Source organism: Primulina tabacum, chromosome 12, assembly GCF_025594145.1.
Source record: "Primulina tabacum isolate GXHZ01 chromosome 12, ASM2559414v2, whole genome shotgun sequence".
NCBI classification, from domain to species: Eukaryota; Viridiplantae; Streptophyta; class Magnoliopsida; order Lamiales; family Gesneriaceae; genus Primulina; species Primulina tabacum.
In genome coordinates this window covers 39,023,039-39,040,568 of record NC_134561.1, presented here as the reverse complement: position 1 = coordinate 39,040,568, position 17,530 = coordinate 39,023,039, and the positions used below count along the sequence as shown (strand labels likewise).

Genomic DNA, 17,530 nt, shown 5'->3' with positions numbered 1-17,530 from the left:
TGAGACCAATCAATCTTACCGATATTCACAATAAAAAGTACTACTTTTAGCATAAAAAAATAATATTTTTTGGATGATCCAAAATAAGAGATATGTCTCACAAAATATGACCAGAACGTCTCACGCAAGTTTTTGTTTAAATGGAAGTTTTTGTAATTTAAAAAATGGGGCTATCTTTTTTTTTTTACTGGGAAAAATCATCAAATTTATCCTTGGAACTAACTGAAAATACTTCATCCAAAAAAGGAATAATATTATTATACGTTCACCGATTGATTTCCTTCCAAATAATACAATACAATACAATACAAATCCCACAAAAGTCGAGCACACCAAGAAAATCAAGAGGAGGACGATGAAGCTCCACCACCCGCAGATCTCAACAAGCCTCCCGCCTCCTCGTCGAAGTATAAATCGTCGGTCTTCCTCACGATGGCGTGGATCAGAACCACTACCACCGCGATCGACAGCGCCACAAGAATATTCGTGGTCGCGTGCGTCAGCAGCAGAACAACAAGCGTCACGACGGAGAGAATTAGCAGCACCGCCTTATCGGAGATCGTGCGGCCTAAGATCGCGAGCGGGTCGTCTCGGAGGAAGTAGAGGAACAACCAAACCGTCATCATGACGATGAAGACGATGAGCGAGATCGGGTGCCACAGGAGGCCGAGGAAGATGATAACCAGAACTATGATGGCGTAGTTCATGCGAAAGTAGCCGGCATTGGTCTTCACGCGGGAGATGGAGTCTCGGAAGGATTTGGGGAGGTTGAGACAGTGGAAGGAGAACATCTCACGCCAGGGGCGGCGCGTGCCGAGTCCAGATTTGATGCGTTCCTTGGCCCGTGAGATGTACTCTATGTGGCCGCCGGAGGGTGAAGAGGAGGTGGGGATTGTGCCGTAATTCGTCATTTCGTGGAGGAGGTTTTTGGAAGAAAGTAGAGGGCGGAGGAAATGAAGAGTACCAGAAAGTCGGTCTTTATGGTATAATTTTAATAAATTAAATAAATAGATAGTTAGTGGTCCTCCAATCCAATCTGCTGGCAAAAATATGTTCCAAACACCATCATCGAAAAATGAGGCATTTTTGTATAGAATCATTTAATGTAACCAATGAATTTAGCGAGTCGAATTCGATCACGAGCTAAGTCACAAAACATTCTAGAAACGACTAAACGTTTTTATGAAGATCGAAAAAGATTAAGGAGTTTGATCTATTGAATTATGACTATAGCCGTTATTTTATACTTAAATTCGACAGAGAACGGTGACTCTTTGCGATTTTTTTGGAATTTCATCGAGGAAGATTTGAAAAACACCGTGCCATCAAGATTTCTAAGATTTAACTCAGTACCCATTACTAGTTGTACAGTGAATGGCTCAGTTGAAATTCGTTCATTCCGCGGTGGGCAGTTGGGCTTTTACACTTTTCAGAAGATAAGACTGCCTGCAGTTGAACAACGTGGCCTGTTGCGTTGTTTGGTATAGATTAGATAGTACAAAAGATTTGCTGGCATTACCAATTAAAACACCAACCTTTAAATCATATAATTCCAAATAAATAAATAAATAAATATTTGGTGTATTTGGGCTCAGTAACATTTTTATAACGGGCCTTGACTGCCCGACTAAATTGGAAGACATTTTGAAATATATTAAATTATTAATAAGTGGAAGGCAAAAAATTGTCCATTATGTTTGCATTTCATTCATCTTCGTTGACCTATAATAGACTACTTTGTAGCAAGGTTTTAAAAAGTGTGAAGCGCCCCAAAGTGTGGATGTCGAACTCTAAACTTTTCAAGCTTAAGCGAGATTAACACAGGCTTAAGCGTGAAAAAACGTTTTTTATTTTTAGTATAATTGTAATTATCTCAAACCAATAAATAGATAAAATAATACATAAATATGATAAATTTAAGTCTAATGCATTAATTCTCATATTTATAAAATCATAAAAATCTCAAAATTACAATCTTTATTTGTTTTTGCAACTAGACCACTTTAAAAAATGCTAAATATTTGTTAAATCATTATCAGACATGCTTAATCATAATTAGAATTAAAAAATAAACATCTAAATTATAAACATAATTTATTATTTTAAAATAAAATGACATACGTTCGAAATTAAAAATTTTAAAAAATAAATAAATGCGATTAATTGTGTTTAAGCACACTTAATTAAATGTTTTAATTACACTTAATTAAGACCTACAAATTATAGGTGTAAAACAAAATAGTCCAAAAAGCAATGGCTTTCTTGAAGAATGAAGCTAGCTGACGTCCTATTTTAGCTTGAATTATCAATAATAGGAGTAATTGGTAATCAAGAAACATGTTCTTATCTTATCAAATATTTGTCACGAAGATGGCTAGCTAAACAAGGGGTGTTCAAACTTCGGATAAAATCGAAAAAATCGAAAATCCAAACCGAAAAAACCGAACACCGAATCAAACCGAAAGCCGAATTTTATAATTCGGATATAAATGCTAAAACATAAGTTTATTTGGTTCGGTTTCGGATTATATATGTCAAAAATCGAAAAAACCGAAATTTCATTAAATTAATACTTTTTTTAATATTTTTATTTATATTATATATTTTGATATGATATTTAGTTAATGAAAAACCATTTTGAACAATTTTTAGTTGATTGTTGTATGTTTAATTAATTTAGATTTTATATTTAAATATTTTACTAAGAAAACATGTAGAAAGTTAACATATTATATTTTATAATATATTTATATTATTAATTTAAATAATTATACCAAAATCGAAATAACCGGCCGAAATAATCGAACCGTTTTGGTAAAAAACCGAAACCGAACCGAAGAAAAATGGTTCGGATATCGAATTATATATTTCTAAAACCGAAATAAAAAACCAAAAATCGAACCGACCCGACCGATGAACACCCTCGGCTAGCTTCTACTAAATTTTATTCCTCGTATAAGTAGAAATACAATTTACTTGTGAAAAAAAGAAATACAATTAGAACTTGAACTGAACACTGTCATCAAAGAAATACAATTTACCGGTGAAAAAAAGAGAGAAATATTTATACCCAACGAATTAACCATATATGAAATTAAAGACTTACATGTTTAGCTTCATCTTCAATAAACACAGGTGAATCTTCTTCGCACCATTTATCCATGGATTCCATGACATACTTTTGCATATCTGTGGTAATCTGTGCTTTTAGGTTGGGAGATTTGATAAAAAGAACCAATCAATTAGCCATGTATTCTTCTGTGCAGACTTCCATTCACAAGCAAGATAGAGGATTTTCCCATGAGTTCAGTCAGAGATTTAGGGTAAGATGGCACTAATATATTTGCATCACTTTGCAGAATGATCTTGCTTACTTCTGCATCAGTTGATATTATTGTCGGACTTCCAAATAAGTGTGAAACATTTTGGACAAAATATCATAATTTTTTTACATAAAAATTTATAGATTTTTATTGTCTGGACACAGACCAAAATAAAGTATATATGACGACTTACATGAGACGTCGTTTGTTCATGAAAGTCTCAGGTTTGTCTGAATCAGCACAAGAGATGAAGTGGATGGTTTCTCCAATAAAAGGCAATATTCCAAGATGACCCAAAGGAATCGCTGAGGATGATAACCTCCTGCTTCTTCTGTTGAAAGTGGCACTTAAGATTTATGGTAGACAAGGACAACAGCATCGTCACTGTCGCCAGAAAACTCCACACGATTTGGTCCATTCAAAGGCAAAATAAAGTACATATTCCATTCGAAATAAAGGATTGTGATTTATAAATTTCGTCAAACTTTGAACGTGTAGAAAGTATGATATTGATTTTAAAGTTTATTATGCGTTTGTACTATTAGTAGTTCGAAGCTCTACAAAGAAAAAATAACATTAATAAATTAATTTAAAATATAATATTTATTAGATATTAATAATCATACTAGCTTGTTGATATACAAACTAAAAGAAAATCTTGTGATTATTTTTAAACGTTTATCATGCTTGTTGATATACAAACTTGCCCATTTCTTCATACCTAGATTCTATTCAAGAAAAAGAATCCTTTTTTAGTCTTCGAAATTCCATCAAAGAACTCAATAGTTCTGCACTAGCAACAACGATATCTATCAGATGTCTAATATGAACAGTGATGATTGATGTTTTTACAAGTGCTGTTCGAATCGATTTTCCAAGTCAAGAATCACAAATTTGGGATGAACTTGGCTCGAATAAACTGTTTGAGAATGGCTTTTTCTTCATCAATCCGTTTCTTCTCCTCACCATCTTTGGGCTTTATTTTCCTCTTTTCTTGTAACAGCCATTTGTACAATTCGCGTTGCTGATCCTCCGGGATTGGTGCACGTTGTACAGGCTCAACAGTGGGTCGAGTAACTGAATTTTCAGAGATGTTAACCGGAGCAGCAGGAGGTGATGTAGACGTAGATGTGGCAGGAGCATCTGGTTTTTCTGCTTCTTCAGGTCCCACATCTTTTTTTCCAGTTCTTGTAAAAAGATAGGCTATGAAGAATTGCAACAACGAGAAATTCATCAGTGAATGAGTACATTTTGTTCAAAACAAAATCTCACGAAAAGATTGATACAAGTTGACACAGGGAACAGTTAAAAAAACTGAAGGTGATCATATTTTATGCAGTGTCAAAGCACCAACGATACAAGTCATAAAACAATGACCAAGAAAACAAATAAGCCGATTCTTAGCACGGGCATTAGTAGAGTATACACGGGTAAAAAAGGAGGTTGAAAGGTGCATAATTGGTAAACTCTTGCTTCAATCAATGACAGACCAGCTACTCCACTCGAATCGAAAGATACTTTTAAATAATGAGAACAAAATTAGAGAAATAATTCAATGATAGTAGAATTATGCACTCTATCCATCAAATTTCTGAGAAACCTATGAGATAAGTAGAACACATTTCTATTAAACGTGCCACCATTTTGTAATTTGTTTCCCAAATTCAGTCCATACAAACTAAAACTTTAAACAAAGCCCTTGTAGAAGTAAGAAGAAATTATTTAATAAAGATAGAGTGTGGAAGAGGATGTCTCTGTTCCTTGAGCTACAGATGGTTCATGTTCATGATGGTAAAAGTACATGAAAAGAACGGATTTGGAAGAGGAACACCACAGCATTTTGTTTAATTCTCGGAAGCAGAGAAAAGATAAAACTTTTACAGGATCACAACTGGAGACAATAGATACAAAGAAGGTAAATAAATAGGGTGGCATTCACTATAGAGGTTATCCCGATTTTCCATTCTTAATGACACATACACAGAGTCAATTCATCAATTTGATGCCTATTCGATTGAATATGTACTTTTCTTGGATAAATAATTTTAAATATTCTTCCAAAGGAACAAATCTGGTAAGTGAAGTTCCTAAAACAATTGATGTTATCAAGTTCAAAGACAAAATCGACAAAGTTTCCGTTTCAGCATTTCTCAAGATACCAGAAAAGTAAAAGAAGGACCTGAAATAAAGATCCTTGATATCATTTCAAAAAAGCCTGAAATGAAATCTGGAAAATACTATAGTCAAATCGGAAATTCATTGATGTCCATCAGAGATCATAGTAAAGTTGATCGATCACTTTTAGCCTGTAAACCTCAAGGAAGCTGACAGAATAACCCAAGCATTGGTAACTAATTTTAGTAGTTGAGGACACACTTCTCTATTTCATGTCTCTGGGAAAACTAATCAGTCAGGCAACCCATCAAAATTAAACCTTTTCGAAAAATACTGCCAGAAATGAAAGTTGATGAAGATAGTCTTCATATTTCTAGATAAAATTATTTCAAACTAGCCATTTCATCTCAATCTGTCTAAGTGATCATTTCTAAACAAATGCGAGAAGACAATCGAAGAAACACACACGTGTAAAAAACAGAAATGCAAGGATAAAAACCTCCGACGACGAAATTGACAGCCAATAGAAGTGGCCACGTGAACTTATAACGGCGAGCGAACGATTCCTTGGGAGGCGGAGGCGGCGGCGTGGGTGGAGGAACAACAGAGGCAGTCCCCGTTGACGAAGAGGCAGCTATGGTCGATGGTGTAACAGGCTTCAGCTTCGCTACCAAAACCAAAAAAAAAAAAAATCATCATCATCAGAAATGAATGAAAAAGAAGAGCAAAGATTGGCGTTTGATTACATCTTTTGGGCTTGTTGGTGAAGAGTTTGAGTCCTTCTTCGGTCATTCTTGCTCGGTTCCAAATTCTCTCAATTGATTTCTACGCGTTTGGGGTTTTGCTTTATGTTCTCACGCGACGGCGTTTTCACAAATGTCAAAAATCTGTGTAAGGTGATCCAATGGATCTATTTTGCAAGACATATCTATTATCTTAGTCATCCATGAAAAAATATTACTTTTTATGTTAATAACATTATTTTTTATTGTGAATGTCGGTAGAATTGATCCGTCTCACATATAAAAATTCGTGAGATCGTCTTACAAGATATCAACTCTTCGCACATACGCATTTTGTTAGTCTCCATCAAATTATCAAAAATATTAATTATTTCTGATTTTGTTATCAAGGATCCGAATTCTCAAAAAGAGTTCGATACCAATTATAGTCAACAGAGTAGAATAGAAAATAGTAATTCCCTCCAAAATAACTACTTCTCTACACATCCAATACAAGATAATACAATACATACATGTGAGACCACAAGTTCAGTAGAAAAAACAAATAATATTCAAGACGATCGATCGTTCCAAGAACCGTCACCGCCATAACCCCTTCCACGATCTCCAGAGCCGCCGAAAGCTGTTAAGCGTTGAACAATCACATATCATTAGAAACAAAAGGAACCATTTAAATCTCCGTCCCAACCTAATTCTAGGAAGGTAGCATTATAGTAAATGACAGATTAAAGAGGCTGAAATTTATTCACAAAGCTGGCCTGGAGGAGGAGGAGGAGGAGGAGGAGGAGGAGCCCTGTCCCATTGATACAAGCTCAGGACTGACCACTTGTACATCCTCCTTCAGAATTTTAATAAGATCCTTGGAAAGTCTCGCATTAGCAGCCGTGAAGAAGGTGTAGGCGGTGGCTTTGGCTCCGGCCCTTCCTGTTCTGCCTATGCGATGGACGTAATCCTCAAGAGATCCCGGAAAGTCGTAATTGATCACATACTTCACATCTGGCAGATACGAACACAAGTAGTTACTTTAGCCAGGTTATTAAATTCAACACAGTATCTTCACATAGTCAATAACTAAATTTACAATATCAATTTCTGACAATAATTTTCTTATTGCTTCAAGGTGAATGTAATACACAAGACTTCATAATGAGAATGATAGTCCCAATCTGTACGACATTCCTTCTAACAAAATGAAGCCAACTTAACAAATCGCCATATACTATCAATTTCAACAAATACTAAGCTACTGTGGCTGCTGGTCTCATCATCTCATAAATGAGACTGCTATATGAGGAAGGCTTAATTAATCGTGGGTAATTTACATGCATATCGAATACCGTGAACCAGAGTTCGTAGATTCTGTGTTTGGTGTCAATCAAGAAAGATAACAGGTCAAATCCTGAGTGAATGATGAGAAATAGAAAACACAGGGCACACGGACGGTCTAGCCGTGCAAAACAACGAGGCCTTATAGCATTCAGGAATAGAGAATCCAACCCCAAAAAACAACCAAAAAAAGAAGACAAACTGAGAAAGATCCGTGCATCTGTAGCTGTCATTATGGGACTCTTGCCAGCCCTAAATTCAGATAGGACACAATCTCTTTCTGCTTGACTTTTGTCTCCATGAATGGACAAAGCAGGCCAACCACCCACTCTCAGCTGCCTGGTTATCTGATCACACCCTTTTTTAGTATCCATAAAAATCAAAATTCGGCTACCATCGATAATGTCCTCCAGCAACTTCACCAATCTGAATCCATCGTTCATTTACAATTCAATAAACATAAACAAACATGAGAACATACCACAATGTAAAAAGTAAAATTTGAACCATACTTGTTGTATTTCTGGTTCTCAGACATAATTTCCACATGCTGGTGAATAGCATGGTTGGCTTTCAGATCTGGGGAGCCAATAATCACCTGTCCGAAAAACATAAACCAGAGATAAATGAGTGTGAAACAAGAGCTATCTCCGATTTGGAATATTTTTTCCTTGTTTCCTTCACGGTGATGCCGTGCAAAAGGTAGAAAATCAAATTCTTTTATTTGTCCTGACGATGAAAATTGCTACTTCCTTATGTAATTAATATTAGTAATTAGCACAAAACGCAATAACTGTTTCCTAATTGAGGGAGAATGAGGAAACTCTACTTGGTTCAAATTTTACTAAACACCTGTTTATCCTTTCCGAGCTAAGATTAAAAAAAAACTTTCTTAATTTTGCTGAATCAGCAACTCCACCCATAAACACAATTCGCAAATAATTAACATATACATATTGCAAAGATCAACAAGCCCAATGATTAAGAGTTTAAATTCAGATTTTCAATCTGAATTGAGAGCAGCAACAAAAATATTCTCTTCTGCATTAATGACAGAGGATGCATTGAACAATGGAATCTAGACTTTCAATCACGATAGGAGCAAGAACAACGACAGTTATTTGGGCAGAGGCTTCTTGGGCAATGGAATTGATCACTTCTTCTGCTGCAGAAAATCTCTTACAGAAGGCAGTGAAGAATTGGGCTAAGGTTGATTCAATACAGCAGTAATACGTGCATGGGAATGTGTAGGAGTACTAGATACCTCATTCTTGGGAAGGATTTTGGTCTGTTTCTCAACTAGCTTAACTTCGAATTGCTCAGGAATCCGATCAACTGCATCATCAGTCAAATTTTGCTCGATGAAGGAGATAGAACACTCCAAAGTTCTTATATCATTTGAAAGTTGAGTGAATATGGTATGATCGGAAAATGATGTTGGGCTTCGTAAATCATAATTAGATCTACAGCTAGCACTGTCAAGATCGGTCATATTATTTTATACTGTTTTAGATATAAAAAAATATTTTAAAGAGTTTAGTCGCCCCTCATCTAACCTATAACTCGATCCTAACAAGTGGTATCAGAGATCAGAGCAGGTTTTTCTCGACCTCTGATATACATATGCTCAAATGGTTTCTTTCAATAAGACTAATGTTTTCTAAAGTATATATGATGACTGAAATTTTTTTATGCGAACACGCTTATCTGCAGAAGATGATGACATATGGTATATCATTACTAAAGCACCAATGAAGTTCCTAAAGGCAAATATAGTTGTTTCAATATCTGACGGTGCTCCACAGTTGGTGGAGAAGCATCTATTACAGTGGACTACAGAGGATAAAAAGAAAGACAATCTTTATAATGTGACCAATATATCTTTTTTAAAACTCTTGATAAAAATATGCTTTGTAATATTAAATCTTGTTTTACAGCTAACAAAATATAGGAGAAATTGACTCAACTTTTGTGAGAGAAACGACCAAAAAAAGAAGACGGAGCTAATTGTGGTCATTCAGAAGTTCGATAATGTCAAGATGAAGCTTGGAGAAACTCTAAATGAATTCGATGAACGGTTTATCAATATCATTATTGAACTTGCATCTCTAGGTAAGGACATTCTAATCATCAAATTGCCTTGAAGGTGATGTGAGCATTGCCCAGAGAATGGGATGTGAATATGGTATCAATAAGGGAATCCATGGATCTAAACAAGCTTTGAACTCAGAATTCGGACTAAAGAAGAGCCATCTACTCTCAACCAACAAAGGCTCTAGCTACGACCGTTGATTTCCTCCGGTCGAAGAAACTTCAAGCAAGAATTCTACTGAGCAACTAAGCAACAAGGCAATGTCTCTATTTGCAAGGAATTTCAGTAAATTTACGCGCAAAAATCAATTTAAATTTATTAAACCTTATTGTAAAAAAGGCCAGACATAGGATGGTCAAGCTTGTTATAACTGTGACAAGAAAGGTCATTTTATTGTTGATTGTAACAGGGCCAAAAATGTTGAAAAGAAACCGTTTGAGAAGACGGTGGAAGGATGAGAAAAATCCTTAAAGAAAAAGAAAGATCATAAGTTTCTTGTTGCTGAGGAGAACAAGAGCAAGTGGGCAGACCCAAAAAATGAGTCTTCTAGACCGAAAGCTAGCTCAAGTGATTGCTAGATCATTTATAGAAAGGTGATGCCAAAAAGGAGGAAGAAGAACAGTGAAGGATAGAAGATGCCAGACAAAGGATAGACGGAGCTAGAAGAAGAGCAGCAGCTGAAGAGGAGAAGAATAAGAAGAAGAGAGACTATCAAAAGAGAGGTAGTGGATTCGGAGGAGGTGGAAGATCTTGGTTTAGGAGGTAGATTATATATTTCTTTATACGTAGGTGCAATAGTTTTTTTTATTGTTTTCCTATTCTTTGTAACAATGAAATTTATTATCTCAATGAAATTCATTTTTTTTATCTCGTATTATCTCTGGGGTTTAGGTTCTGTCATCACCAAAAATGGAGAAATTGTTAGATCTTTTAGTTTTTGTGATAATAAACAATAACTTATTGTATTAGATCTAGCTATATATATGCTATTCGAAAAGGAAGTAGGCAAGATATTGTTCTCATCACCATCAATTCTTCATATATCTGGAGACATTGCATAGTTTTGAGATTGACAAAAAACATGTGATTACAAAATTTAGGTTATGAAGAAAAATTTGCTAAAACAAAGGAATTTTCTGATTGGATTCCTAATATAAAAGATGGAAAAATTGGAGAATCGAATGATGGTTACGTGACAATCGATACTCCTGATGAACTTTTGCTAAAAGATTGTGATGATCCTATTGCAACAATAGTTGAGAGTATGTATCCGTCTTCGGTCATCATTATCAGCGATGCTGCATATTTTCAGCAGAAAGCTATTTGGCACCAAAAATCTTGATGTCGATCAGTATATTAATGAATACATGATATCTCTAAACCATTATGATGGAAGTTTGTATTTAAATTCTGATACAACGTGCCACTTGAATATATATATATATATATATGTTCATATGCTGAATGATGTGCATACCCCCAAATTCTTAAATGGAATAAGATATTCAGGAGTACCAAATCACGAGTTAAACTTGAAGGTTGGAACTCCGGTTATGTTATTGCATAACATAGATCATTCTATTGGCTTATGCAATGACACTAAATTGTGATGAAGCTAGGAAACCATGTTTTGGAAGGACAAATTCTGATTGGAAGTAATGCTGGAAAAAATGTGTTTATTCCAAGAATGTCATCAACCTCTTCTGATCTAGGGTTTTCTTCAAAATTTCAACAAAGACAATATCGTTTGATTGTATTACACGCAATGACAATCAACAAAAGTCAGGGTTAATCATTATCTCATGTAGAATTTCTTTTGAACAACCTCGTTTTAGTCGTGGTCAAATCTAAAAATTTTGATATTTGATAATGAGAGCAATGGGAAAAATTCAATGACAAACGTTGTATTTAAGGAGGTTTTCAAAATTTATAGGATAATTTTTTTATTTTCTAATCGTATGCTCTGTAATTCATTTTGCTAATTTGTATTTTAATTATTTGTTCAAATGCACATACTTGGTAAGTTTTTTCGTTGATTATAAAAAATAAGATCTCTTACATCGCAGATATTAGTATATATAAAAACAGTGTCTTTGTCATATTTGGAAAATTCTCGCCAAAAAATTGTTATAAAAAGAAATCTTTATTAGTATTGCATAGAAAATAAATATATAATTAAATGTGAAGTCTTTTAAATTTATTTTTAAAAATTCAAATTTGAATTTCATGTACCTTGGAAATATAAATTATATTTAAGTGTCTATGTTGGTTAATCATTTGATTTAATTTTGGTTATTATTTTGTGTTACTTGTATATATTTAGTTATCATTACTTCTACTATATTAAATATAATATACTTTTTTATACAAAATTAAAATTTTTTAAAAAATATCATCATATTTTTTGATATTGATTGCCCGTTAATTGCTATTATTTTATGTATCTTAATTAGTATTTTAATATAAATATTTATTAACATGTTCTAAAAAATAATTAAACTTTTAATCAAAATTTATTCATCTTATAAATGACAATTTTGACGTTTTAAAAATATTTATTTATTATTTAAAATTTTGATAAATAAAACAAAATATGATTTTATAAATTTATTTATTATTATTATTAATTGTTTCACTTATTCGATATAAAAAAGTCAATTTAACACAAATAATAAATATGTAATTATAATATTTTTAATTTCTTTTTTAAAATTCCAATTCGAATTTTATGTCCCTTCGAAATATAAACTACTTTTAACTATCTGCATTGATTATATCATTTCATTTAATTTTTATATATTTATTTTTCACTATTCTCTATCATATTAAATAAAATATGAATTTTTATACTATCACGTTTTCCAACTATTTAAAAAGTTTCGTCGTGAATTTTTTTATATTAATTTTCTGTAAATTGCAATTATTATTGTTGTTATTATTATGTATTTTAATTAGAAATTTAAGATAAATATTTTTTTAACACGTCCTAAAAATAATTAAAATTTTTAATCAAAATATACTATTTTGATTTTAAAAAAAATTAAATATTTTTAAAAAAATTTATTTATTATTTAAAATTTTGATAAACAAAATAATACATTATTTTCGGTAAATTTGTGAAAAATCCTTCTGCAAATCTTTGAATTAAAATTCAGTACCTCGCCACAATTTTTGAAGATTTAGTAAATAACAATGATATAATTTTAGTTTTAGCTCCCTACAAACCCAAAGTTACAATTTTATCCTTTTATTATTTAAAAAATATATAATTTTATCTACAAAAATTGCACATGTCTTTTTCATCTAAAATATAATTTTTTAAAAAAAATTATTTCTCAATTATCATGGAATAAGAGTAAATACTTATTTTTACATACAAAGTACATATTATGGGGTTTCGGATACTTGATTTCGCTCTTTGAATATCCCAAATGTATAAGAAAATATTATATTTTCGAGTAATCATCACAAATTCGATCATTCTTGGTCTTTTCATGAAAAATGCATTATGATAACTTATTCATGTCATTTATTTAAAAAAACCATAGTTCACTACTCATCATTAAATAAGATTAGATATTTATTTTGACCTACAAAGTACCTATTTTGGAGTTCCAAATGCTTAATTTGGCTCTTTGAATACTCCAAATGTGTAAGAAAAAACTGGATTTTCAAGCAATCACCATAAATTCTGTAATTGTTAGTATTTTCATTGAAATTGCATTAGGATAACTTATTAATATCATCTAATTTTTGAAAAAACACAGTTTCTCACTAATCATGGAATTAGCAAAAAAATAATGGTGTTCCACATATTTCATTTGGCTATTTGAATACTTCAAATGTGTAAGAAAATACTTGAATTTCAAGTAATATAACGTGTCTTTTGATGGCATCATTTGTGAAATTAAAATGTGATACCTAAATTGGTACAAAGAGTATATAATTAGAGTCTATATATAAATACATGATTTTACTCCCTAAATACTCATATCCAATTATTTGGGGATGTCAAAATATAGTTTGATAATGACATTCATGAAGTAAAAATTTGATACCTAAATTAATACAAATAAGACATAATTCGAGTCCACATACTTGATTTTATCTTCTAAATACTCAAATTCGATTATTTGATGATGTCAAAATATATAATTTGAAGTTAATATTGAGTGTATTTTGATGATGAGATTTATAAATTAAAGACGTGGTACCTAAATTAGTATATATAGCACATAATTCGATCTTACATATAGTTGATTTTACCCTTTTAAGACTCAATTTTGATTATTTTAGCATATAAAAAAATATAATTTCAATTAATATTGAGTGACTTTTGATGTGTCATTTGTGAAGTTAAAATGTGATATCTAAATTGGTACAAATAGTATCTAATTCGATTGTACCAATACTTGATTTTACTCCATAATTATTAAAATTCAATTAATTTTTTATGTCAAAATATATAGTTTGAAGCTAATATTGAGTGGTCTTTGATGATGATATTAATGAAGTAATACCTAAATTAATATAAATAATATCTAATTCGAGTCACAAAATACTTGATTGCACCCTTTAAATACTCAAATTTGATTATTTGATGATGTTGAAAAAATATAGTTTGAAGTTAATATTTTCTATAGTGTCATTCGTGAAGTATAAATGTGATACCTGAATTGATATACGGAAAACATAATTCAAGTTACAAATAGTTCATTTTACCTTTAAATACGCATATCCGATTATTTGAAGATTTCAAAATGAATAGTTTGAAGTTAACATTGAATGACATTTTATAATGATATTCGTGAAGTAAAAATGTGATGCTTAATTTAATAATAATAGTGCCTAATTCGACTCTATTGATATTATCGAGTGGCCTTTGGTAATGACACCAACAAAAGCTATTAACTTCAAACTTTATTCTTTTTACATTCGTGAAGTAAAAATGTGACATATTACTTATTTGATAATGAAATTCGTGACCCAAATAATCGGATATGAGTATTTATGAGGTAAAATCAACTATTTGTAACTCGAATTATGTTTTTCTTGTACCAATTTATGTATCACATTTTTATTTTAACACCATAAAAAATATTATCTTCAAACTATATTTTTTGGCATCATCAAATAATCAAATTTGAGTTTCTAAATGCTAAAATCGAGTATTTCGTGACTCGAATTAAGTATTATTTGTATTAATTTAGGTATCACGTTTTTACTTCATGAATATCATCATCAAAGACCACTCAATATTACCTTCAAACTATATATTTTGAATAAAATATTAATTGAATGTTAGTATTTGGGGAGTAAAATCAAGTATTGGTACACTCGAATTAGATACTATCTGTACCAATTTAGGTATCACATTTTAACTTCACAAATGACACATCTAAAGTCACTCAATATTACTTGAAATATTTTTTTTATATGCCAAAATAATCAAAATTGAGTCTTCAAATGGTAAATCATGTATAGATAGAATCGAATTAGGTACTATTTGTACCAATTTAGGTGCCACATCTTTAATTCACAAATCTCATGGTCACTCAATATTAACTTCAAACTATATATTTGACATCCTCAAATAATCGAATTTGAGTATTTAAATGTTAAAATCAAATATGTGTGGACTCAAATTATGTCTTATTTGTGTTAATTTAGGTATCAAATTTTTTTACTTCGTGAATGTCATCATCGACGTAGCTCAATATTAACTTCAAACTATATTTTGATATCCTCAAATAATTGGATATGAGTATTTAGGAAGTAAAATCATGTATTTTTAGACTCTAATTAGATACTCTTTGTATCAATTTAGGTATCACATTTTAACTTCATAAATGACACCATCAAAAGTCACTTAATATTATTTAAAATCAAATATTTTTTTACACATTTGAAGTATTAAGATAGTCAAATCAAATATCTGAAACTCCAAAATATGTACTTTATCGGTCAAAATAAGTATTTTTCTAATCTTATTATTAGTGAGAAACTGTGTTTTTTTAAAAAATTAGATGACATTAAGTCATCCTAACACAATTTCAATGAAAAGACTAACAATTACAGAATTTATGGTGATTTCTCGAAGATCCAATATTTTCTTGCACATTTGGAGTATTCAAATAGCCAAATCAAGCATTTGGAACTCCAAAATAGGTACTTTGTATGTCAAAATAAATATCTAATCTTATTTCATGATGAATGGTGAAATATTTTTAAAAAAATAAATAAAATGACATGAATAAGTTAACATAATGCAGTTTTCATGAAATGACTAATAATGACCGAATTTGTGGTGATTACTCGAAAATATAGTATTTTCTTATACGTTTGGAGTATTCAAATAGCAAAATCAGGTATCTGAAATCCCATAATAGGTACTTTGTATGTAAGGTCTAGGAAATTCGATCTATGTAACCTGAATGCATGCAATATAAGGTTTTATTTCAAAATATGTGTTTAATGATTTGTATGCATTTAATGCATGATTATTGCTTGGTTAGGGTTTATTTCATGATTATTTTAAAGTTTCATGCATTAGGGTTTTAAGTTTCCTTTTGCGATCGAACTTGGAACGGAGACCGGAAATTATCAGGAAAAATAATTTCCATTTGGATGATTAATTTTAATTAATCATTACGAAGTATTTTTAAGGGTGTTTTCGAAAATTGGGATTTGGTGAGTATTTTTACTCGTCGGGTCATATTTTTAGTAGTTACACAAATTTTATTGAATCGGAAAACTTTTTAGGGCTCGGGCAATATTTTCAAAAACGTACCTAAACGAAATTTTTTTTCGGGAATTTAATTGGGCTTGATGGGTTGGTTTTATTGACTAATGGACTCAAAACCCTTTTAATTTTTAATTAAGGCTCATTAGTGCTTTGTGATCCATTTAAACCTTACCTAAATCAACCCTAACCCTAATTATACTAAGTAGCCGCCCCCTTCCCTCATCCCTTCAGCAGCAACCCACGTTTTTCAGCAGCCACCATCAGAAATTTCGAAAATCCTCTATTTTCTTTCAAGCAAACTTCCTCCCCGCTCCTCCGGTGCTGGTCCGACCCGCGTTTGTTCGAGTCTTTGAGCATCTACACATCAAGGCACGCCTTTTGTATCATAATTTTACTCATCATTCACACTATGTATGCTGATATGTGTATATTTGCATGAGGATTCTTCGATCTAGCATGGAGCATGGATCTTGTTCGGTTTTTACACAATTTCATGCATGCATTTTGATCACAACTCATGTTTTCATGTTTCTGTGCGAGGGGCTGTCGGTTTTTGGTCACTAAGGGGTTGTACTCGATGATATGGTATAGTCATGAGGCTGGTGTCAAGGGTTGGTCATGTTAGGTTGAGGGCCGAGAGGGGTTTTGTCAAGGGTGGCTCGTTTTTGGTAGAGATCGGGTGAGAGGTGGAGCCGGCAGTGGGTCTGAGACATGTTGATGAGGAGGCTGGAGGTACCGAATTCTGAGTAAGCAGGGCTGAATGTGCACCATAACCCAATGACCATATTTTCCGTACATCACGTTTTTGTGTGTGTGTTTAGAGTGGACATGGATACTTTTTACGCCCGTATTGACATGTTGATGATTACCAAGATTTTTACTTGTTTATTTTTATGCATATTTATGTTGGCCGGGTTGACAAATTTTAAACTGCAGTATTTTGATTGCCACTCAATTACATTTATTTTCAAATGTGTATTTTCCAGTAGTCTTGCATGCATGCATAAAAGTAAATTTCGAGTATTAGCTTTTTTAAATAAAAAAATTTAGTAGCATTTTTAAGCAGTAGATGTTTCATTATATGTCAAAATAAGTATTTACTCTTATTTCATTATAATTGAGAAATAAATTTTTTTTAAAATTATAGTTTAGATGAAGAAGACATGTGTAATTTTTGTGGATAAAA

The 17,530-nt window shown here is 32.0% G+C and overlaps 3 protein-coding genes across 3 annotated transcripts; all 3 read right to left on the bottom strand.

Moving 5' to 3' along the window:
• Nucleotides 1-227: 227 nt before the first annotated feature.
• LOC142520665 (PRA1 family protein F2-like) lies at nt 228-990 on the bottom strand. The gene has a single exon (XM_075623750.1). The coding sequence runs from the start codon at nt 909-911 to the stop codon at nt 342-344; it is 570 nt and encodes a 189-aa protein (XP_075479865.1). The 5' UTR covers nt 912-990; the 3' UTR covers nt 228-341.
• A 2,974-nt stretch (nt 991-3,964) lies between these two features.
• On the bottom strand, nt 3,965-6,327 carry LOC142521345 (uncharacterized). The gene is made up of 3 exons (XM_075624559.1): nt 6,185-6,327; nt 5,938-6,105; nt 3,965-4,526 (listed from the first exon to the last, which is right to left on the bottom strand). Exons 1-3 carry the CDS (start codon nt 6,228-6,230, stop codon nt 4,210-4,212), a joined length of 531 nt encoding a protein of 176 aa, XP_075480674.1. The 5' UTR covers nt 6,231-6,327; the 3' UTR covers nt 3,965-4,209.
• Nucleotides 6,328-7,414: 1,087 nt separating this feature from the next.
• On the bottom strand, nt 7,415-8,999 carry LOC142520854 (uncharacterized). Its single transcript, XM_075624004.1, has 3 exons — nt 8,772-8,999; nt 8,020-8,105; nt 7,415-7,933 (listed from the first exon to the last, which is right to left on the bottom strand). The coding sequence occupies exons 1-3, from the start codon at nt 8,997-8,999 to the stop codon at nt 7,420-7,422; spliced, it is 828 nt and encodes a 275-aa protein (XP_075480119.1). The 3' UTR covers nt 7,415-7,419.
• Nucleotides 9,000-17,530: the final 8,531 nt, after the last annotated feature.